The sequence below is a fragment of the Heliangelus exortis genome, chromosome 8 (assembly GCF_036169615.1).
Source record: "Heliangelus exortis chromosome 8, bHelExo1.hap1, whole genome shotgun sequence".
Lineage (NCBI taxonomy): Eukaryota > Metazoa > Chordata > Aves > Apodiformes > Trochilidae > Heliangelus > Heliangelus exortis.
The window spans coordinates 9,159,930-9,183,293 of NC_092429.1; the positions used below are offsets into that span (position 1 = coordinate 9,159,930).

The following is a 23,364-nucleotide window of genomic DNA, read 5'->3' on the forward strand; positions in this document are numbered from 1 at the left end:
TAGGCTTGAGACACGTTGGCTCTGCAAGTGCCTGAGGAAAGCCCGGGGGTGGGTGACCCCTCATCCAGGCATCACAAAAACAGGGGATGGTAGGAAACCTGTGTGGTGTCATCCACACCCCCACCTCCAAGGGCTGGGATTAGGAGGATACTCCGATTTTGAGATCATGGGCAATTTAGGCTCCTGTAAACCAGCCTGAAGTGACCATGCCCAGAGGAGTTCCAACAAAGGCTCTAGGTTTAGAAGAGGAATGGGCTGGGAATCTTGTTTTTTAAGGCTTTCATTGTATTTCACTTTATTTTCTACCTGAACCCATCAGAAAATGGGGAGATCCTGCTAAATCCATCTGGCTCCAGCATCCATCTCTCCGTCTGCAAAACCTCACAGTTCCCAAGCCAGGAACTGGGATGGATGCTGAGGCCAGGATGGCAGAGCTGGATAAGCCACTTGGGTTTGCTTTGGAAAGGCTGGTGCTTGCATGAACACTGGCTCCAGTGGTTTTAAAGGGACTCACCCAGGAGCCAATCCCAAAAGCCTGAAATCAGAGCTGTGGTTGCTCCCACCCCACGCCGGGCTGGAGAAATCTGTCCTACACCCAGACCCACCCTGCACACCCTGGGTGGGGGAGGCCACAGTAGCCACGATTGCAGCTGCAGAACAAGGGAAGCAAACGGAGACCCCAACACAGCCAACGGGCCTGGGAAACACCTGTAAAGATCATGGGAAATCTGGGACATGAAGAGTGAAGCTGCTGTTTGCAGCTGGAGATGTAGTCCAGATGAACACAACATGCCAGCCTCTCAGAGATCCAGTCTCACCAGCATCCTTGCTCCCAGCAGAAGTTCTCTGGTACTCAGCTGCTTGAAGCGTGACTTCAGGTGTCACCACCCTGGCGTGAGGAGGGACAGATGCCCAGACACATGGTCTGTGTCCTGCCTACATTGCTGCTGGCAGCCCAAGGGTGGTTTAACCCAGAGCCTCTCCTCTTTCCCTAGAAACCCCCATAAGCTTGGCAAAGCACAGACAGAGCAGCCTGGGAGAAGCGCTACCATTTATTAAGCCAACTATTTTTTTGACAAGGATTATTTTAACAGCACTGGAGGACATAGCCCATCTCCTCCTGGGACCCTCAGCCGATTCATTGCATGCAGGACCAGAAGGGAAGCAGGGGACAGCCAGCCTCAGGGGACATGGTGGCTCAGCAGCAGTGACAGAGCTATGCAGGGAGCCACAAGCTGCTGGCAGCTGACAACGAGGCAACAGCTTCAGGGCAGGCAGGACAGATGGGATGCTCACACAGGGAAACCCAGTCCTAGTTTGCTGGGATTCCCCAAAGTCCTTGGCAGATGCCATCTCTGGGAGCTTTGGATGTTGTCCTGCCCTCCATGTCCATCTCCATGTCCATCCAGGGAAGCCCTGAGGATTTGCAGGGAAGGGAGGGTGCTGGGGTGGTTTCCACAGAAGGTGCTGCTCTAGGGACACAAAGCTGAACCTGCTGTGCATCCGACCACCTTCCTGACCACAGCCAGCTCACAGCCCGTGTCTAGAATCAGTCTTCTCTCTCTTGGTTGCCCACAGACTTCAGGAGATGTTGTCCCCACTCCCACCACCCCAGCAAGGAAAAAGCCAGCCTGCCACGCAGGCAGGGGAACAGCAGCACTGTCACCACAGCAAAGCTGTCACAGCACTCAGATACACCAGTGGGTCACGAAGCCAGGAGTCTCTGGGCTTGTCCAAGCCCCTCTCCTTGAAGAAGGGGGTTGTTGGATGCCCAGATCCTTCCCTGCATGGTTTGGTGAAGGGAGCAGGTCCTGCCCAAGCTTGCCCAGGGCTCCAGCTTCAAGCCATGCTCTACAAGCAAGCAAGGGGTATGCTGGGGGGCATGGGGGGTGGACAGTAAAAAGGCACAGGCAGAAGCCAAGGCTTTTTAAAAGAACTGAGCTGTCTCCAGGGCAGAATCACTGCAAATCCACCCTAGCCGAGAAGCCTCACGTTTCTGATTATCAGAAGGGGGCAGAGACCTGGCATCGTTCATCACACAGATGGAGAATCCCAGCCATGACCCCCATCATGCTGCATCAGGGGAAATCATCAGCTTTCCCAAGTCTGCCAGTCCACAAGGCTGCCCATGTGCTGCCACATCCCAGAGTTTCTGAAGGACTTTGTCCCAAGATGGGGGACAGTGCAGAAAAACTGGGAGAACTGGATCTCCATCTCCCACCCAGTGCTTTGCCCTTCTCGTGTAATCACAGGGGGGAGTCTACACTGCCACCTTTTCTCCATGGGGCATGGACAAAGGCTCCAACAGGGGCAGCTACAGTGAGAGCCCTGATCATGCTTCTGATCAGCCTCACAGAGCTGATCCAGGCAGGACTTCACCCTCTGAGAAGGGGGTTTTAGCATCCAACATGTGGTGTGGGCAAACCCCAGGTGCCCCAGGTCAACTCTACCCTGGATGGACACTGGCCATCCAGTGTCATCCAAGGGGCTGATGGAAACGAGCCCATCCAACAGGGATGGTCCTGCCCCACAGCTCACACCGAACATGCTGGTGCCACTGAGCTGTGAATGCACTGGAGCATCTCCTGTCCTCTCTGGGCAGACAGTTCAGAGGAAAGGTCCCCAGTTTTTGCAGGCAGGAGACTGAGGATTAAAGGGGAGAAGACTCCTAGGAGTCCTGCTGCCCCAGGTTTCCCCACCAAACCTTCCCTGCTACCAACATCAAGGACAAGAGAGGAGTGACCAGGCACCTGCATGCACCACCCCAGAGCAAAGAAATAAATCTACAGGGACCCACCTCATCCTGACTCTCCCAAAAATTCACCACAGGGTGGGCATCCCATCCCTTAGGGTTTCATCACCAAACGCTGATGGGGGGGGGGGTCAGAGGAACAGTGCAACACCACCAAGCCAGCCCATCCCCCCTTCCCAGCCACCCCTACTCTTCCCAGCAGAGACAAGTGAAGCAGAGCAGGCAGTCGGGAGAGCTGGACTGGGAAAGCAAAGCCACAGGCTACAAGAATGTCACATCATCCTGAGACTGGAGCCAGCGCCAGTGGGCATCGTACTCCAGGTGCAGTTTGCTGTTCAGTTTGCAGTTCTCAAAGTCAGCCTCAGCTTTCCGAGCCTTCCCACCTGGGTTCCCCTTCCCCAGTTTTTCCTCAGCCCCAGAAGCCAATTTGGTGTCTCTGCCAGGTTCCAGAGAGGAGGACTGCTGACCCAAATACCCGTTGGCTACCTGGGGCTCCTTAGCAAACCGGTGATCCTGGGGCAGCATGGGTGAGGAGAGATCCAGTTGGGGCCACTCGTGCTCTGCTTTGCCCTTCTCCTGCTTTGCAGGACCCCTCTCGGGATCGATCCTGACCCAATCCTGCTCCACCCTGACCAGAGCTCTGCCGGGCACAGACGCAGCAGTGGTTTCAGCAGCGTTTTGGGAATACTCATCCATGTCATCAGCCAACGTGTCCAGGTAGCTCCCAACAGAGATGCTGTCCAGCCTGTCGTTGGGGTCCTGCAGGCTGTCCCAGCTGCCCCGCCGTGAGGCTGCCTGGCTCTCCACCAGGCTGTACTGACTGCTGGCCAGGCTGCTGCAGTGGCTGGTCAGTGTGCTCCTGTCCTCCAGCAGCCACTTCACTGCCTCAATGCCCTCGTTCACCATCACCAGCTGCTGCAGGATCTTCACGTCCACTGCTCGCAGATAAGCCTGGTAGAGAAAAAGAGAAATATTGGGTTTTGAAGGGAGACCGAGGTGACCCTGGTGGCTGAGGTCCCAACCCACAGTGTCAGAGATGTCACCACAGTGGCCATAGGTCTCCCAAGCTGCTCAATGAACAGCACACCATGAGGGAACAGCCTGTAGGGAACCATCCCAAGAGATGCTGTCCAAGATCTGGGGACACAACCATCGGGAACCAACAACTTATGGCACCCCCCAGCTACCAACACCCTTGGGGAAATAAATCCAGGGCACTTATGTCACTGTCCTCTGAGGGGACAGGAGTAAGCAAGGAACTGGAGGCACTGGGTGCAGATCTGAGCCCAGAGCATCATCCCCCAAGCTCTGGAAGGCAAGTGGTAGGGCAGGAGGAACCAGGCAGGAATGGTCTGGGACATGGCTCAGATGTGGCTGGACAAAACAGCACCTCCCCCGACTGTTTTGGCCTGGCCCCTTTCCTCCTTCTGGGTTCTGATCCAAGCCTGGTCTCAACGTGACACAGCAGGATTTGCAGCCTGAGACCCAAATCACTCCCTAGAAGCAGGAGGATGTTGCAGGGGAACACGGACTGTGGATCACACTGCCTGCCTCTCCAGCTCCTGCCCCTCCCAGCTGGGGGAAGCTCTTTGCAAAACTTCAGCTGCTGCAGAAACATCTGTTTTCCTAACGGAAAGCCCCGCATGCCAAGACATTCCTGTCTGTGTGATACTGGCCGCCGAAAGCCACTGGATTTCCCCTGCACAGGATGCAAATATTTTGCCAGGAAAGGGAATAAGTCAGTGACGGTGGGGGGAGAGGCAGAGAAACCCATTGTGGGACAGGTACAGGCAGCCTGGGATGCTGCAGATGCCCATGGATTTGTTTCACAAACACAGCCCAGCACCAGCAAGCTGAGATGGAAATCCACATGGTCCCAGCCCCCTGGGATCATCTATAAGCACAGCTCCTGGTCCCCAGCATCCGGTGTCCTCAGAGCCACCCACCAGCCCACAGATGACCCACTGGTCTCTTGGGACTCCAGTCTCCAGTCCCACAGCGAGCAGAGCAACAAAAGAATCCAAGGAAGGAGCCTGGGAAAACTCTAGCCAGGATTTCAGCACGTGACACCCCTCAGTCCAGAGGACATTAAAAAAAAAAAAAAAAGAGCAAAGATTTGTAGAGATTCAGACACCAACCCCCAGCCCCTCCCCATGCTCCTCAAGCTGGATTTAAATAAAAAATAGCAGCCATGTGCCTGGACTGGGGCAGGAGCCAGCTTCGAAGTGCAGAAACTTCCTTTCTAGGCAAGATATTTCAGAAACTGCCTACAATGGACTTTTCTGCATGCACTGCAAAAGCATCTGGCCTTGGCAAAGAGAAGACGTGGGAGGAGGAAGGCTGGAAACCCCTGGTGGGGTGTTCCCCGTTTTTCTCTGCCTTGTGCAACTGTGGCTGTCAGAGATACCAGGGAAGCTCCCCAAAAGCTGAGGGTAGGGAAATTCTCCCAGCTTTCCATTATTTGCTGGAAAGAGTTAGCCATTGATTTGCTGCTACTTCAGGCCAGCCTGACCCTGCCTTGCACCCCAAGAAATTCCCTCTCCAGCAAGGCAAGGACAGTGCAGGAGGAGACCAAAATCCAGCTGCTCTCTGTATTCCTCCAGATGCAGTGGTGGATGCACCAACATCAACCCCGTACCCCCAAAGCCCTCCCAATGCTCTGCATGTGGCACCCACTGGCATCTGGACCTGGGATGGCAGCAGTATCCAGAGGGGAGGAAGGGAACAGTGGTCTTGGATGTGTGGCACAGGATGGATGAGACCTACCTGGACCCCTGCTCTGGGATGTGACACCCTGTCCTGCTCCACACCTCAGTTCCCCATGCACATCCTGCAAAGCTTTCCTCCCCCCTATCCACAAATGTCCCATCCTCTTTCCAAGGGGACCCATGAGCCAGCAGAGCTGGGGAGACCCTCATGCTCCTCCCCATGCTCTCTGGGTCAGGAAGAGGTGGGGAAAGCCTCTCCTAGGGGGATACAGCCCTGCTCCCCCCCCCCAACACTGAGAAACCCATAGGCACCATCTCCCTCTGAGACATCCAGCCCCAGGGATCAAACATTCTCCTCGGACCAGGAGGACCACAGGAATTTACTGTCTTCTCCTCCCACTGCCCCCTCCTAGGCCAGCTTCTCCTCTGAGCACTGGGTTTGCTGCTCTTCACTGCTGGGAGGGGGATTTCAGCTCCTGTTTGTGGGGACGAAGAGACAGGGGCACCTCCCTGTGGGGTTTTGGGCAGTCGGGTGCCAGTCCTTTGGTGCAAGGTAACCCCACTTCTTCACCACAGGAAAAAGAAGAGCCGGGGCAGAGAAAGGAAAAGCCTCTTGTGAACCGAGGTTACCAAAGCCAGGCCTTGCAGACCCTGGGCTGAGGGTGGCTGCTGCTTCCTCCTCCTTTTCCTCCTGGAGCAGCCCAGGGCCCAGACCTTTCTCTTGTGGTCAGAGTGCAGCCCTGGAGGGAGGATCCAAGCTTTGGCACCCATGGGGAATATTGACCCGGGAAAAGCACGGGTGCAGAGGGATCAGGCTGGGGGGTTCCCTGGGGGGCTGGTAGGGATGTGGGTGTATGGAGACCGTTTCTCGATGAACCCGGTGGTGTGTGTGTGTGTGTGCGTGGGAGAGTCCCTTCCCCCAGCAGCACTTGAACCCATTGCCCAATCTCGCCACGTTTCCCCGAGGCGCAGGCACCGCCGGGATTTGCTCGTGCCATGGAAAGGAGGCGAGGAAGCTGCCACCGGCACTCCCACGGTCCCTGGGAAAGGCTGCCAGAGGAGCTCAACGCTTTACTAGCCACCGGAGAAGCCACAACCATCAAGCAACCCCTCCCTGGGAAAGCTTGTGCCTTGTCACCCAGGTGGTGACACCCGTGGAGTGGGGGAGAGGAGGGGGAGAAAGCAGGGCCGGACCCGACACTGTGCCCTTGGGGAAGGTCCCTGCCCTAAATCCTCATTCCCGGGACACCCCGGTCCCCTCTAGAACCAGGGCTGGGAGACGAGGGGAACAGACGGATCCGTAGGACCCCGGGTGGGGATGCTGCGTGGGCCGGGGTGGAGGGGGAGGACAGAGAAAAGCCGGAAAGGGGGGAGTGTACGAGCTGTGGGCTGTTAACCCAGAAAGGGGGAGAGCAAAAGGGGGCGAGTGCCCAAAAATGCAGAGAGGGCTCAGGGGGCTGTTCGGGGGCTGTTCCCGGGGGGGTGACAGGCCGGTACCCCCGGCGGGGGAATTAGTGACCCCGGAGGCAGGCAGTCATCCCGGGAGGTGCAGTTACCGGCGGTGATGCGGTTACCCCGAGGGGTCCGGCAGTCACCGGGGGGCGGCAGGCGGTCACCGGAGCGGAGGGGGCAATGACCGCGGGGGTGGCAGACACTCACCAGCTCCAGGCGGAGCACCCGGAGGCGTTCGGCGAGCGGCGGGCGAGCGCCGCGGGCCGGTGCGGGCGGTGCGGGGGTAGCGACGGTCCCGGTGGCGATCCCGGTGGCGGTCCCGCTGTCGGCCCGCAATCCCCGCAGCAGCCCGGCGGGCGGCCGCCGCCCCACCTTGCCGGCCAACTCCCGCAGCTCGGCGGGCAGTGCCTCCCCGCCGCCCTCCATGCGGGTGGGGCGGCGGTGGCGGTGGCCGCGCTGTCACCGCGCTGCGAGCCCCGGCCCCGCCCCTCCCGCCGGCCCCGCCCCTCCCGCCTCCACCTGCCCGCCCGCCGCCGCGCACCACCGAGTTCCGCCGGGCCGGGCAGAGCGTCGCTTGGGGGAGAGGGGGGCGGGGCTAACGCTGGCCACGCCCCCGCGGCGTCTCTGCGGCGCCGGAAGCGGCGAGGTCCCGCTGGCGCTGGGCGGACCGGACCGGAGCGGCCCTGACCGGGACCGGCTCCGCACCGCCCCGCCCCGCTCAGCCGCCCCGCCCAGACCGTGAGTAGCGCGGCCGGCACTCGCCCTCCGGCCCCGCCTCCCGCTCCCCCGCCCCGGGCTCTCGGCGGTGCCCAAGCTCCCGCCCTTCCCCGGGCCGCCCTCCGCCGCCGCTCCTTGCTGTCCCCGGCCCCGGGGCGCCCGCCTCTCCCTGCCCGAACCTCCTCGGTCCCCTTCGCCAGCCCTCCCCGCAGCCCTGGGTCCTCGCATTCTCCAAGTGCCCGGGGTGATCTCTTTTTCTCCCGACGGCACCACCGAGGTCCCGCACCCCTTCCCCCGCGGGCCCTGGCTGCCCCCCGCCTCCTCTCCCCCCTCTGCCTGGGCCCACGGGGCTCCAGCCAAGCTCCTGGGTGCTCCGGCACCACCCGGGGTGGGTGTTGTGTGGAGCTCGGCCACAGCTCCTCTGCCCAGGGCTCTTCTGCAGGGCCAGGGTCCAGCTCTGGTCTCCACATCCAGCCCTGCTGCTGCTGCAGGTGGCGGGGGTTCTGCTCCCCTCCAGGGACCCCGTGGGCTGATTTGCCCAGTGATGGCCCCTCCATAACGCCTGCCAGCCCAGGGCCTGTCACCAGCCAGTGCCTCTTGGCCACTTCTCTTTTCTAGAGGGTGTGGGAGGGGGCCCAGCACGCTGCAGCGGTCTGGCTGCAGGGTTGGTCTGGAGCAGGGGTCCTCACTGGCCTGTGGGGTCAAGAGCTTCCCCTTGTCCTGCTTCCAGACCTCCAGCAAAGGACTTGTGGATTGCTCCCTGTGGGGCTGGGGGTGCTGGCAGGCTGGGGGGCTCCACGGAGCTTCTGCTTGTGGCACATGAGTGTCATTCATGGCCACTGCTTGTGGCCCGTGGGTGACATTGGTTGCTGCCCTGTCTTTGCTTGGGGAGAGTATTTGAAGGTGCTCAACTTTCTCACCACGGACCCGTCCTGTCCTGGCAGGGAGCCCCAATGGACACAAAAGCAGAGCAAGGCACATCCTGACCCCACGTGGCTGTCCCCATGACTATGGACGAGTGGAAACCCAACCCTGCCATCAAACCCCACAAGAAGAGGAGTTGGTACCTTGCCTGGAAGTACAAACTGATGAACCAGCGTGCCCTGAGGAAGCTGTGCCAGGTGAGTCACCCCCAGCCCTGGGGTGGATTAGGGAGGATAATCTGTGGGGTTTTCTAGCTCATGGAGCAGCTGCGTGGGCAGAGGTGGGTCTGTTGGCAGACCTGGGTGACCCAACAGGCTGCAGATTGCATGACTTGTCCCCCAAAATGCTACATTGTGCCTCTGTGTGGAAGGGTCTGCCATGTCTAGCAGCTTCCTCAAGCTGCAAGTGGACCTGTTGAGTGACTGTGGCAGGAGATACAATTATCCAGACATCTTTGAAAGGCTTTCAGCTGGAAACCTGACTGATTCTTCCCTTCCTGGTTCTGGACTCATGCTGAGTGCAGCAGGGCTCAGCCTGCAGTGGGAAACCACCCCTACCCCATTTGGTTTGCAGATGAAACCTGGTATAATGCAGAACAGGTGGACAGAGAAAATAGGGCTTAGTAGTGGGATCTCCTGCCCTGGAGGCAGCTGGTGTCTGGGAAAGCCACAGGCTTGGTTGCTTGTGCTGCAAGGCAGCTAATCCTTGGAGGAGCCAGTGTCTGGGGAGGTGTCTGAGGGCACAAGGGCAGTTAAGGGGTTTGCCCCATGGCAGGGAGCTCTTCTCTCACTGATAGTGTCTGCAGGGGAGCTGCACAATGGCTCTGCAGTCACCTGGATGGTCCCTCCTGGCCTGGAGGCTGATGGAGGAGCCCTGCAGCACTGTTAGCTTTGAGGGTAATGGCCACCTGGGGCTTTGTCTGTAATCCAAAGCTTTTCCTCACTGTGTGACTGTCCAGGGCAGCATCTGGGCTCTGCTAGAGCTGTTCCTCAGCCCCAGAGCAGGCCTGTGGCTGCTGGGCAGGGACTTGGTCCTCATGCAGAGCCCTCCAGCAACCACGTTGCTGCTGTTGCCTCTCCAGCACGAAGCAGCACCTGGTCCTAGGCTTACAGAGCTCCCTGGGTCAAGTGAAGGGACACTGCCTCACTGAGGCCTTGGCTTTCAGGCCAGGCCATCCTGCATCCCTACCCAGCACTGCAGCTCTAAGGCCATCTTCTTGGCCATGGCCAGACAAGCACTTGCAGCTCACAGTTTCAGGCAGATGATTTCCCAGCATGGGTCGTTGGTGGTCCAAGGTTTCCTGTGTGGCTCTGTCACCCTTTTAGCATGGAGTAGTTTCTGCTGTATTCTGGCTCCAAATACCAGGAAAAAGACTCAGATTGGGGAAGGTAAAAATAAGATGCATTTTAATAGAGGTGCTTGTAAAAATTCTGTAGTCTTTTCTGCCCCCCTCCTTGTTCTTGGGCCATAGGAAATGGTGATGCTTGTGTCAAGAATTCACATGGACTGCTCCATGGCCCCTGGACTTTTCCATAGCAGGCATGGGCACAGGTTGCCTTGGTTTGCTGCAGACAGGGAAGCTGTTGTGGGCTGTTCTCTGAAGCCTGTAGCACAGTGTGGTTTCCTGAAGCAAGACCTGAGTTCCTTGCTTTTGCCTTGCTTGCTGTGAGTCACACAGCATCTCCTCTCCCTCTGAATACCCTGGGTATGTCCTCAGGTGGCAGAGGGAAACAAGAGATGCTGTGGGAGAGGCAGAGGTTAAGTTTACCCAGGGAGTTATAACTCTGAAGAACCAAAGTCTTTGCATGCAGAGCCCCTCAACCTTGATGCAGTATTTTAGCAGCAATCTGCTCACCAGTCTGGAAGCAGGGATGTGTTGGTAGGGTTAATTCTCATGTATCAAGACTTCAGTGCTCTCCAGATCATGAGAGCATTTCACCCTAAAAGTTGGTCACCCGTGTTTCTATTTGCCTTTTCCCAGAAGAAAACAGGGAAAATGGCAGATGCTTTTGCTCCCTTGCAAGCTCTCCCTGGGGTGCCTTGCAGCCTCTGCCAAGGAGGGGGCCTGATGGTGTGGTTGTTACATACAAGTTGGTAACACAAAGCAGCTTGTGTTGCAGACAGGTGCTGTCCTCTTCCTGCTTGTGACTGTGATAGTGAACATCAAGCTGATCTTGGACACCAGGAGAGCTGCTTATGAGGAGGAAGAGGAGTCTGCACAGGACTATGGTGAGGGGCAGTGCTCTTTTTTTGTAAGCAAGGAAACTGGAGGGAGGGAAGTGATTTCTTTAAGTCAGTGCAAACTTGTGACCAGCCACAGCACAAAAGGCAGATCTGTGCACATGCATTTAATAAAAATTAATAGAAAAAGCTGCTCCTATCCCTGACCTGTATACTCAAGGTTTTGACACGTTTGGCTGCAGAGGTCTGATTGGTGATAGCAGGGGCCAGACCTGTTGCCATTTTGGGCTTCCTTCACCATAAATTGACTTATGGTTTGTTAGGCCTGGTGGGCCTGATCTCCTGGAGGCATAGCTGAGGTAGCACTGAGCAAGGACAAGTCAGAGATGCCTTGGCTGGGTGAAACTGGGTGTTTCTCCCCTGTAGATGATGAGCTGCTGAACGTGGAGGTCCCCAGGCACCCTGTCAGCAACAAGAAGGTGTTGGATGTGGAGGTGTACTCCAGCAGGTCGAAGGTCTACGTGGCTGTGGATGGGACAACAGTAAGTGATGGGTGCTGACTGATCCTATGAGCAGAGAATGGGTGGAACTGAATGGGTGAAGCCTCAAACAATGAGTGGAGAGATCAGTTCTGCAAAGAGGTCAAGAGTGGGTCCCCCTTCTGCCTGCAGGACTATGCAGGTGTCCTCGTGTTGTCTTCTACTCTGGCATCCATCACTGCTATGAGCAAAGCCCAAATGTCATAGGAGAGGGACTTGCCCATTCTTTGGGGGCTCAGATGAATGGGCAGGGAATAAGAGGTCTTGGTGTGTGGCTCTCATCTCTTCTCTACTTGCAGGTCCTGGAAGATGAGGCTCGTGAGCAGGGAAGAGGGATCCATGTCATTGTCTTAAATCAGGCTACGGTAAAGCATTCTCCCACATCTGCATTTTCTTTCTTGCTGGGCAATATTTGTCCTTGTTTAACTGTTGGGTGGATGAGGGACAGGTCAACCAGGAGAGAAGTCCCCAAATTCTTGTTTGCCTGTAGTTCCCATACCACAACATGGTCACAAAGAGGATCCATGCAGTATTTCTCTTGTGCTTGATTAGCTGTCCTCGAGGAGCACTCAGAGAGGAGTTGTGAGATTGGGGATGCACTTCGTGTCATGCATGGAGGCCCAAGGGCTGAATTTGCCTGGGGCCCAACTCCCTAGCATGCCAGGGAAATAACTCACCATGTTGCTCAGGCTTCCAGGACAGATTTCCATAATTCTGCATGTCCTCTCTGCGTAGCATTTAAAATGCATCTGACGTTTGAATGCCCACAGGGCCACGTGATGGCCAAGAGGGTGTTTGACACCTATTCTCCCCATGAAGATGAAGCCATGGTGCTTTTCCTCAACATGGTTGCCCGGGGCAGGATCCTGATCTTCACCATTAAGGTATGTGACCTTAGTGTCAAAAGAAAACATCACCTTGAGTCAGGCTGCCCCAGAGCTCTTCTGAGCAGCTGCCTCCTGAATGCCATCAGGCATTCCCAGGGCTAAATGTCACATCCTCAGTAGGTTTTGCCTCTCTGGCTGGATCACCTCCCTTGTCCTTTCACTCCCCCTTGTTACTACAGATACTGCTGTGTGCCCAGCAGGACAGGAGAGCAAAAAGCAGATGTGTCAGAGCTTGCAGCAATAAATGAGTTTGGGTAGAAAGTGGATATGAGGATGCATAAGAATGTGGTAGTACCCATCTGGCTCCCAGCTCCAGGCTTTGGCAGGGGATATGGGGTGGGAAATGTGTACTGTGCTCTGGGCTGCTGTGTGAGCAGTACTGTGCTTCAAGGTTTCAGGTTTAGCTGTGTGAAGCACTGAATGCAAGGCTCTGCTTTAGAATCATTTGATCTGGAGGAAAGAGGACACTGTGACTCCTCTGACCTCCCTGTGGGCCACCAGCAGGCTTAGTGGCACAGAGGCCTTAGGAGCCCTCTCTTGAAGTTTTCTGGCTCAGCAGGTTCAAGGGTAGTAGAGGGCCCTGTGCCTCCTAGGTATTGATGGGAGTCTTGCCTTGTCTGCATCAGGAGCTAGACCTCAGCTACAGGGTTGTGTTTTGTTCCAGGATGAAGGTTCCTTTCACCTCAAGGACACGGCCAAGAATGTCCTGAAAAGCCTGGGAAGCCAAGTTGCACCATTTCTGAGCTGGAGAGACATGTGGACATTTGTAGGGAAGAAGGGAGGTGAGTCTAGCACAGGCCAGGAGGGGGTTCATGGCTTCTTTTGGGGGGGAAAAGCCAGTTGAAGACAAACCCTTCTGGGTGAGCAGGGAGCAAGTCACAGAGAGTGGCAACTCTGCTCCTGGGAGTGAGGGAAGGGGATGGTTGGCAAAGCATGGCCCTTCAGCAGCTCACTGGAGGCCAATGGGATGAGGTGCCAAGCTGCCACCCTGAGCTACAGCCCTGGGTCATACCTTGACACGATGGGGATGGGCCCTTCCAGACAGTCCTGACCCTGTGTCCCTGCTGCAGGGGAAGTATACGGGGAGAAGCATGCCAAGTCACCTGCCCTCTCAACCTGGGGTGACCCTGTACTGCTGAAGACAGAGGTTCATCTGACATCTGTGGAAGGTAGGAAGTGCTCTGGAGTTGCAGGTATCTCTGGGAGGTGCCTGCCTCCTGCTCTTCGTGGTTTTGAGCCAAAGCTGGGTCTGTTAGCAACATCCTAGGATGGATTTAGGGCTGTTTGAGATGGGGATGTAACTTTTAAAATGGGACCAGCTTCCTTATTCCCGTGGCAATTCCAGGCATAATTGTTGAGAAAGGTGAGAGTCTCACCTCTCCAGACCAGGCCTGCTCCAATCTTTTCCAGCTGTTGGCTTTGAATGTGGCCCATTGCTGCTCAGACAGACCATGTGATGGGAGTGCATCTGTGGTTACATCCTGCATTCAGAAGTGTCACTTGGTGATGGCTGAGCCCAGTGAGAGTCACCTGTATGGCAGTGCAGCCTGGAGCACTCAGGGTGAGGCCCTGGGGATGAGCAGTCTGTTTTTCCTCCTTGGTGCCTCCAGATGCTGAGTGCCATTGGCCTGACACGGAGCTGAACCGCCGCCGGAAGAGGTTCTGCAGCAAAGTAGAAGGTTATGGCAGTGTCTGCAGCTGCAAAGACCCCACACCCATTGAGTTCAACCCTGATCCCGTGAGTGCAAGGGCAGAGGATTTGGGGCAGGCTCCAGGAGGGAGGGCTTGGCTGGACCCAGGTGTATTTGGAGCTCAGGTGCAGAGCCCTATCCTTAAGCACCAGTTTTTAACCCTTGCAAAGGTGCTGTGAATACACTTGGCCAGGACTCGCTGCAGAAAGGGAGTTCCCTTACCCTATACCTGCCATGGCTACCAGGTTACCTCAACCTCAGCTTGAGCAGCAGAGCTTGTACGTTTGGAGACAGAGCAGTTAGAGAATCATAGCATTGCTTTGGATAAAAAAAGGCCTCTAGGAGAGCCCTCCCATTAATCTGTCATTGCCAGGTCCATGGTGACCTTTGGGCCGTCTTTGGTGCAGTGGATAAAAGTTGGGTTTGGGAGCTGGGTCTGAAGTGGGATGGAGCAGGGAAGATGGCATTGTTTACAGAAGTGTTTAGTGGAATCCTGGTTGGTCCCGAGCCATGGGATAGGACTGTGCAACTCTGCTGTTTAAGAGCATGACTGATCCTAACCTCATGGGTCCTGCTCTCAATGGCATGGCCTCCCTCAACCCTAATCACACGTTTTTCTCTTCCAGCTCAAAGACAATAAAGTCTTTGATGTGCCTGTAGCTGTCATTGCAGGGAACCGCCCCAACTACCTGTACAGGTGAGCACTTCCAGGGGACATGGCTTCTCTTCTCTGTGCCCAAGGCCAGGCATGGTCCAAGCCCCCTCCTTCCAGCTGCTGGCAGGATCCAGCCTCCACCTGGGGTTGCACAAGCAGTGTGGGTAGATGTGCTCGGACAGATCCTGGGAAGGGGAAGAGTTCGGGGGTAGTAGGTCCTGCTCCCCTACTGTGCCCTGTCTCCCCCACCTCAGGGGATCTGTACCCCTCTGCTGAAGGGCCTGGGCTCACTGGGGCTGTGCTGCACTCAGCTCCCTCCATCTCTGCCCCCAGGATGCTGCGCTCCTTGCTGTCTGCTCAGGGCGTCAACCCGCAGATGATCACGGTCTTCATCGATGGCTACTATGAGGTGAGAGCACCCCCAGAGGTCCCTGTAACCAGGTCCTTGGCACCTCAGCCAAGAGGATGTGGTCCTGGCCCGGTGCTTGGTGGGTGACAGGCTGTGAGCCTCTTCACCCTTCTGCTAGGGGTCACCTGCTTTTTCCCCACTGCTATGCAGTCAATCAGCTTAGCTGAGCTGTGGGTCTGGATAAAGCTGCCTTGGTCCTCCCCAAAGCTCAGATTTTCCATCCTCACATCAGAAAGAGGGTGCTGTGCAGGAGTGAGGTGGTCCTGCTGGGCTCTGACAGTTTCTTTTTCTTGCTCGATAGCTTTGAGCAGGGTCTGGGTATAATGGTGCCTGTCCAGCTTCCTTGCATAAAGTGGAACAAACCAGTCCAGCTGTGTCTGTCCAGCCCCACTCTTCAGTAAGAGGTAGAGAGACCCAAAATGATCTGTTTTCACAAGGCTCGTGAAAGCTGAGGCCAGGCAGAGCAGCTTGCTAGCCCCCATCTCTGCAGCAGCCCATGAGGTATAGTCTGGTTGCCTTGTAAGGGGAACAGGATCATTCCCTTGCAGGACCCTCCTACCACTGCCAGGCTGTGGGGCTGGGGGAGCTGGTTTGTTTATGCAGGCTCTTACTGCAGCAGTGGTTAAAGATAGCAGCATCCATTGCCATGGCAACTAGAGCAGCATCCCTCAGCTATGAGGGGGCATCCTGGGTTGTGCTGCCATGGTGGATATCAGGGAAAGGGGGAGCAGTTGGTGCAATGGGAGCTCCTCTCTTTTGTAGCTAGGAGGTGGTATGGACAGTAAGGGGATGGAGAAGCCCTTGGTTGGGCCTTCTTTGGGTAAAGATATGTCAGCCCAGATGTGGATTCCTTCTGCCCCCAGGGCAGGTGTGCTTGGGCAGAGAGGTCCCTTTCTTGGCAACTGTGAGAAAAAATGAAATTGATTGTGGTTTCAACTTAAAGCAGCTTATAAGGATTCCTGGCTGTATCCGTCTTCTTTCTGCACTGTCCGTGGGAGACTGGGAATTCTGGGTGTCTCAGATATTTGTGGATACAACTTTGGGTCTGCAAACCAGCAGGCCTAACAGAAACTTATGGAAATACTTAAAGGCTGAAGGGCCAGGGGGGGGTTGGCGAGTTCCTTGCTGCAGAGTTTACAGTACAGCAGAATTTTGAGCCTTGCTTGCCCCCAGGATGACAGCCAAGTGCAGGGGATCCCACAGGCATATTGTTGTTGTCCCAGGGGGCCAACACTGGCAGAAGCTGAGGAGAATGTATCCAGGCCCACACATTTGATGACCTTTGTATCTTGTTGTTCCAGGAGCCCATGGATGTTGTGGAGCTGTTTGGCCTCTCAGGAATCCAGCATACCCCCATCAGCATTAAAAATGCCAGAGTTTCCCAGGTGAGAGACCTTTCCCAGATCCTGGGAAAGTTATTTCCTGGGATATGGCATTCAAAGGTGGCAGGCTAAGCCCTGCTTCTGTGCCAGACTACCACTCCCTGTGGTCCAGGGGCTGATGCTAACACAGGCACCAACATGTCTTTTCTTGCAGCACTACAAAGCCAGTCTGACTGCAACCTTCAACCTGTTCCCGGTGAGTGAGACCTCTGCCTGTGCCCAGTCTGTCTGCTTGTCTGTGGGAGCAAGGCAGTGCAGGGCTTCCCTGGGATTGTGGCACCTGTGATCCCCACCTCATGGGAGCTGGAACTGGGCACAAGTGGGAAACACTGCTTCATATCTCTGCTCTTTTTTTGGTCCTGACATCTCTCCTTGCCCTACAGGATGCTAAATTTGCTGTGGTTCTCGAGGAAGACCTTGACATTTCTGTTGACTTCTTCAGGTAAAGCCTGAGCTCCTGTTTCAGTGAGGCATTTCCTAGAAGCTCTGTGGCTGCTCAGGAGAGGTCAGATCCCTGGTTCCAGATCCCTGCCATGCTGCAGCTCACTCATCCAAGGCTGAGCAGTCCCCAGACAACAGCTGTAGCAGAGCTCTGCCTGCAAAGAGTCTTGAGTCCACTGTCCTGACACTCAGTGCAGGATGACTTTGAGGTCTGGGATCTTTTCCTGGTTTGCTTCTTGGGGAGGCTGATCCATTCGGTACAAACACAGTTGTGACTGTCCCATGGCAAGAGGACAGGGACAGCATCTACCAGGGCTCCAGTTCTTACATAAGGAGGAGGGACTCTGATGGAACAGGAGGCAATATTGTCCCCTTCCCATGGTGGCATAGAGCTTAGCTAGTTTGGGTGCCCCTCCCCTCATCTCATGCCAACAATCAGGCAGTTCAGTACAAGAGGTGGGTTAGACAGTCCCAGAAGCTGGGGGTGGCTTGTCACTTTTTGGAGAATTTGCCTTGGTTTGACTGAGGGAAGAGTGTTTGACCAGAGACTGGGCAACTCTTTCCTCAGCTTTCTGAGCCAGTCAATACACCTTTTGGAGGAAGATGAGAGCCTGTACTGCATCTCTGCTTGGAATGACCAGGTGGGTGAGGGAGATCAGTGGAGCAAGGACACCTCTGCCCCATGTTGTTTCCCTGTCAGGCTGGGGTCCAAGTTCTGTCTATATAGCAGGGTGTCCCCCCACCATCATCCTAGGTGGGTCTGTCTCCCCAGCCCTGAAATGTTCAGAAGTGTCCCTGCAAATCACTGTCCTGTTCCTGCCCTGTGATTCCCAGTGGCTGTCCCCTGCTCCCTATGCTGGGGGTCTCCGTGGAGAAAGATGCACCCTATTTTGGCAGGGTAGGGGTGCATTCAGGGTGCTGACTGCTCTCCTTAACATCACAGGGCTATGAGCACACAGCTGAGGACCCCTCACTCCTGTACCGTGTGGAGACCATGCCAGGCCTGGGCTGGGTGCTCCGGAAGAGCCTGTACAAGGATGAGCTGGAGCCCAAGTGGCCAACCCCTGAGAAGGTGAGTACCCTAGAAGGGACCCGGTCTCCTACACCCCCATCTGCCCATCAGCAGTCCATGATAATTACCTAGACCCTATAGATACAGCTCTTGGAGGGGTCCTGCCTCTCCCTGAGCTTTCTTTGGGAAGGATGCCCAAGCAGGAATGGATTTGGGACAGACTTTGAGAACCATAAAACCAGCCGCAGAGCTGTCTGGAACCAGCGTAGGCAGGCTGGGGCCAAAGAGGCTAGAGCTGGTATGGGCAGCCAGCAAAGTCCCTGGATGACCACACTACCAAATCATGTCCCCCAAACTTGAATGTGAGTGGCAGTTTCCCCTCCCCAGCTCTGGGACTGGGACATGTGGATGCGGATGCCGGAGCAGCGGAAGGGCCGGGAATGCATCATCCCCGACATCTCACGCTCCTACCACTTCGGCATCGTGGGGCTCAACATGAATGGATACTTCCATGTGAGTGACCTCCCTCAGCCCCCAAGCCCCATTCCTGGTGCTGAGCTCTAACTCAGCCACCTTTCCAGATAGCAGAGATGCTGGAGGTGACCTCAAAGTGCTGCTGACTCCTGACCGAACCCCTTTTTCTCTTCCCTTCTCTTTCTTCCTCCCAGGAAGCCTATTTCAAGAAGCACAAGTTCAACACAGTTCCAAATGTCCAGCTTAAAAACGTGGAAAGGTGAGTGCTGGTCAGAATGAGATCTGGATGAGAGTTGCTTGACCTGCCTCTTGTCCCCTTGTGCTGGGGACATCTCCCTTCCTCTCCTGGAGCAGCAGCCATAACCTTAAGCCCCAGCATTCTGGACACCCCTGGGGAATCCTTGCAGTGTGTTCTGTGAGGCTGGATTCAGCTGCCTATGTTGAAGGGTCACATTTTTGCTGCCACATCCTTCAGGCTATGTGGCAGTCCCTGCTTTCCATTCTTTGGTTACAATAGACCTTTTGGTACTACACTGGGGCAATCTTAACTGAATCCTCTTGGGATGATCCCTGCTTATCAAACAGTGGCTCTGCCCTGATCTCTCCTCTCTTCCTCCTCCAACAGCTTGAGGAAAGATGCCTACGAGACTGAAATTCACCGTCTCCTGGGGTAAGTGCCTGCAGGATGGTTGGAAGACTATGGGCACACTGGGTCAACCAACCAGTCCAGAAGCAAGGAGGGAGCTGGCCCTGGCATCTCCAGCCACCACTTTGCCTGTCTGAAGTGCCCTGCAGTGGGAACAGGAAAGAGGTGATGTCCTCTCTCACTCCCTGTTCTCTTTCCACAGTGAGGCTGAGGTCTTGGACCACAGCAAGAACCCCTGTGAGGACTCCTTTGTGCCCGACACTGAGGGCAAGGTCTATGTCATGTTCATCAGGATGGAGCAGGAAGCAGATTTTACCACCTGGACTCAGCTTGCCAAGGTGAGGCCCTGACGTGGCCCTGCATTGATCTTTGCATCACTGGGGACCATCTGGCTTTTGTTCTTGGGTTTGCCCATGACCTCTGGCTCAGCTCAGCGTTCTTGCTGCCCTTGGGTGGTATTTAAGCTTTGGGTGACCCAGGACAGAAGCTTGGTTCTGTGGAGATAGTTTTATGATCTCCTTATGTGGGACACCAGGGGCTGAGCTTTTCTGGATGATTCTGTCCTTGGCATGGAGGTGATGGTCAAACCCCCTGTCCTGAGGCAGGGATGGGAACAGGTTCCCCTCTCTTCACTCACTGATGGTGGCTGAGGGGTGCTGCCCTGATCAAGATGCTGTCCCCTCTCTGCTGTGTCTCGATGAGAGGCAGCAGGTGAGGCTTTTCCCTTGCCAGTAGACACCTGGTGTCTGTCCCCAGACTCTGATGCCTTTTTCCTTCCCCACCATCCTAGTGCCTCCACATCTGGGACCTGGATGTCCGTGGGAACCACAAGGGGCTGTGGCGGCTCTTCCGCAAGAAGAACCATTTCCTTGTGGTGGGGGTCCCTGCCTCCCCCTACTCGTGAGTATCAGGGGCACAGCAACTGGGGTAATCCCCCATCCTCATGGCACTGTCCCTTGTCCCAGTCCTGAGGCATACCACCCCCCTACCAGGTCATTGTGGTGAAAGGGGGATGAGATATGTGCCCAGGGCTGGAGGATGTCCCAGTGGGAAGGAGATCATACCAGGGAGGTGGGCAGTGCTGCTGGGAGTTGGTTCCTGAGGGAAACCACCACCTCTGCCTGCTCCCATCCAACCTTCTCACCTGCAGGTCCAAGAAGCCCGCATCAGTGACACCAATCTACATGGAGCCTCCCGCCAAGGAGGAGGGGGCAGTGGCAGTGCCAGCAGTTGCTGCAGCAGAGCAGACATGAGACTGGCAGCTGGGAAGCGAGGGGGACCAGGAGAAGATGGAGACCTCCATGGTGCAGAAACAGAAGTGGCAGCAGCTCTCAGAGGCTGGTGACTGGACACAGACTCCCATTTCAGGCTGCAAAATGAGACCTCGGGTTCCCTCCAGCCCCCAGTTGTGGTCTCCCTCTCCCTTGCACAGGACAGGGTCCTTACCATCCCAGGAACATTTTTTTTTTTTTTTTTTTAAACACAGACTCTTTACTAACGCTGCTCCTGTTGTCCCCCTGGCTGGGCAAGGTTGGAAGAAGCAAATGCTCAGTTGGGTGCTGAAGAGGGCCTCAAGAAACACCTCTGCTTCCCGTTTTGGTCCTCAAGTCCTGAGAAGGCAGCATGTTCACGTGCAAGTGTTGCAGCTTTTGAGCTGGGTGTTATTTATTAACTCTTGGCTGGCTGGTTCCATCCCCAGTGGTGAAACACAGTGGTGAAGAGGGAATTATCCAGCATCTCTTCTATCTCCTGCACAATGGATGCTCCGTGAAGACTGTACACTGGGTTGGACATCTCCCTACCCACCAACTTTGCAGCCACCGATGCAGCCCAGCTGACAGGGAAAAGGGAATGCTGCAGAGAAGCTGAACTTGCTATGGACACATAGGGGACACCCCATACCCCAGCACGAGGGCAGTCAGATGCCCCTTTCTTTTCCCTGCAGTTCCTGGAGTTGGAAATGACTGCAGATAGCAGCAGACCAGCCTGTGTGCAGCAGCTCAGGCTGTCCTCACCCACCTTCTCTGTGGGGAGCAGCCCGGCTCCTCAAGTTGTGGGAGAGGGTTGTAAGTGCCTTGCAGAGCAAGATGGGAGCAGCCAGAGGGCATCCTCCAAGCTGCAGGGATAGGATGGACTTGGGGTCCTCTGGAGCCAGAGATGCAGCACTCTGGTGTGGTCCTTGCCTGTGGTACTGTACCCTCCTCTCTGGCCGGGTACCCCCAGCTCTTCCTGAGGGCAGAGGGGCTTTGTTCTCCTCAGCATTCCCCCTTATCATGGTACGTTGCTAGCAGGGAAGCTGTGAGCTGAGCTGGGATGGGCAGCCTGGCTGCCCTGCTATGGTACACCCCTCGTGCAGAGGGAGGGGGACCCTATCCCTCCTCCCGTGCCTTAGGAAGGACCCCAGGGCCCCCTCCTGCCCCCAGTCACCCGGTACTAATGCTCCCCCCAGTTGGGGGCAGTCCTGGTTCCCTTGCTCAGTGCACCTTCCTGTCTCATCCATGCAGCAAGAGCTCTGTTCTCTACCCAGGTCCCCTAGCTTTGGGCAGAGATGCTAAGCTCTGGCTTGCCTTTGAGAGGAGGATTTGCTGCTCAGTCCTTTCCCTGTGGTCACAGGGGCTCTTCCCCTTCATTTTGTCACTGTGAACTGAGCGTTGGGGTCTACACTACACTAACTTATTTATTTATTGCTTGTGGGAAGGGGAGGATAGCAGGAATGCAGCCTGGAGAGCTGACAGCCCCCACCCTGCATGGGAGCAGTCACTGGAGGTTTGTATCTTGTCCCTCCAGCTCCATCCTTTGTTCCCCTCCTTCCTCCCTTGTCCCGTGTAGGAAATCTGCTCCCCTTTGGCCAAAATGGGCCCTGTGGGGACGCAGCACAACTCGGGTGTGACCGCAGGGACTCCACTCGTTGTGGTCCCTTGCATGCCTGTCCCAGCAGGAGGGATGGGACAGATGCAGGAGGAAGATCAGAGGGTACAGGGTCACACTCTTGCAATATTGGTACTGGGCTTGGTTTCAGCCTTGCCCCTCTCTGCCATCCCCAGCACTGCCCTTTGCTGGCACTCTAGCAGTGGGCAGCTGGGCTTTGCACTGGCCCTTGGCAGGAGGTGAAGCAGGTCCTGACAGCACGATGGGAAAGGGAATTGGTTTCTTCCTGGGGAAAGCAGCTTGTTCCCCTTAGCCTGCTTTGGGAAAACTTCCATGGCTCTCCACAGATTCCCTTTCCTTATCATCTGTGTCCCCAAGGCCTGTTTTCCCTTCTCCCTGAAACTAAATGCACCCTCTTTCCTTTCTTCTCTGGTGGGGTTCAGGCTTGGCTTCCTGCTCACTCCTCCTGGGGCTGAGAAGGGTGTTCCTACTGACAGGGAGTGGTTAAACATGAGTTCCCCATTTTGCTGACTGCCCATCAGTGACCAGAGAGCTTTGGCTCCCTGCTCTCACCAACCATGGGGCTCAACTGGTGGGCTTCAAGCTCCCCCCTCTCTGCACCCCCCATGGGCATGGCCTGCTGGGTGCTGTTCTGTGCAGCAGCCATGGTCAGGCTGGGTGTCTGGGCATCCCCAGGGCTTGCTGCTTTCACAATTGAATTATTTTTTCAAGATTAAACGTTGCAAAGCTGTTGAGCCTTGTGTGTTTCATTGCTGGTCTCAGGCATGATCCAGGGCTGTGAGAGTCTCTGGCTGTGGCCACCTGGCTCAAAAGGACAGACCCCTGTTCTCTGTGGCATCTCTGCACTGCAGGGCTGATAGTGGCCCCAGGCATTTGCCCTGCAGCTTCCATGCCAGCAGAGGTCCACAGTGCCATTCTGCAGTAGCTGGCACAGGTTTGTGAGCTGTTTTCAACCTTTATCACCTTTATCTTCAGCAACCAATGGAAACTCTGGCCAGCTGCCTGGGCACTTGCTTGGTGCATCCAGCTCCTGTGCTTCTCCCAGAGCCTCCAGCTGCTCTCCCCAAAGCAATACAGATCCATGGCCCTTGCCTCCTGGCTTGGTGTCCCCTCAGGGGTCAGCAGGATGAAGTGTCTACATGTTGTGGGGTGAGGGATAGCAAGAATCCAGCCCCAGCAGCACGAGCCCTGTGGGGCTGGGCTGCATTCTGGCCTCTGGTTGAATTGGGTTTCTTTAAAGGAAATGGGGTCTGTGAAAGGAAATTTAGACTACAGGACCCCAGAAAAACTGTGACAAGAGAGTGTTAGCCACCAACACAGAGTGGCCATGACCTGCATCCCATACTGGCTTCCTTCTGCTCCCCTGTTCACTCCCTGCAGCCAGGCTGGGCTTCCTCTTAAGTGGCTGCCACCCTGTCCCTAGGGCCAGGCACAGCTTTCAGGGTGAAATTCCCTTCCCAGAGGCTTTTTCCTAGAGCTGTCGGGTTTCACCTCATGGCCCCCAGGTGGTGGTGATGTTGCCTGAAGGGGCTCGGTCCCAGGGAGCTTGTTATGGCATCCAGGTGCTCCCCATCCTCCTCACCTCCTGGCTCAGCCCAGAGGTGC

General features: G+C 56.0%; 2 protein-coding genes across 3 annotated transcripts; one reads left to right on the forward strand and one right to left on the reverse strand.

Moving 5' to 3' along the window:
* Nucleotides 1–1,039: 1,039 nt before the first annotated feature.
* On the reverse strand, nucleotides 1,040–7,406 carry LURAP1 (leucine rich adaptor protein 1). The gene is made up of 2 exons (XM_071750243.1): nucleotides 7,120–7,406; nucleotides 1,040–3,703 (listed from the first exon to the last, which is right to left on the reverse strand). Exons 1-2 carry the CDS (start codon nucleotides 7,336–7,338, stop codon nucleotides 3,014–3,016), a joined length of 909 nt encoding a protein of 302 aa, XP_071606344.1. The 5' UTR covers nucleotides 7,339–7,406; the 3' UTR covers nucleotides 1,040–3,013.
* Nucleotides 7,407–7,521: 115 nt separating this feature from the next.
* Nucleotides 7,522–22,493, forward strand: POMGNT1 (protein O-linked mannose N-acetylglucosaminyltransferase 1 (beta 1,2-)). Of its 2 annotated transcripts, none has more exons than XM_071750239.1 (22): nucleotides 7,522–7,650; nucleotides 8,574–8,750; nucleotides 10,662–10,782; nucleotides 11,161–11,276; nucleotides 11,573–11,638; nucleotides 12,044–12,157; nucleotides 12,825–12,942; nucleotides 13,231–13,329; nucleotides 13,771–13,898; nucleotides 14,478–14,548; nucleotides 14,840–14,915; nucleotides 16,217–16,300; nucleotides 16,452–16,493; nucleotides 16,681–16,739; nucleotides 17,307–17,379; nucleotides 17,682–17,810; nucleotides 18,138–18,263; nucleotides 18,419–18,483; nucleotides 18,850–18,894; nucleotides 19,073–19,208; nucleotides 19,661–19,770; nucleotides 20,021–22,493. In XM_071750239.1, the coding sequence occupies exons 2-22, from the start codon at nucleotides 8,634–8,636 to the stop codon at nucleotides 20,121–20,123; spliced, it is 1,998 nt and encodes a 665-aa protein (XP_071606340.1). In that variant the 5' UTR covers nucleotides 7,522–7,650; nucleotides 8,574–8,633; the 3' UTR covers nucleotides 20,124–22,493. The 2 variants fall into 2 exon arrangements, with proteins under 2 accessions (XP_071606340.1, XP_071606341.1); XM_071750240.1 differs by having other exon boundaries at nucleotides 10,674–10,782.
* Nucleotides 22,494–23,364: the final 871 nt, after the last annotated feature.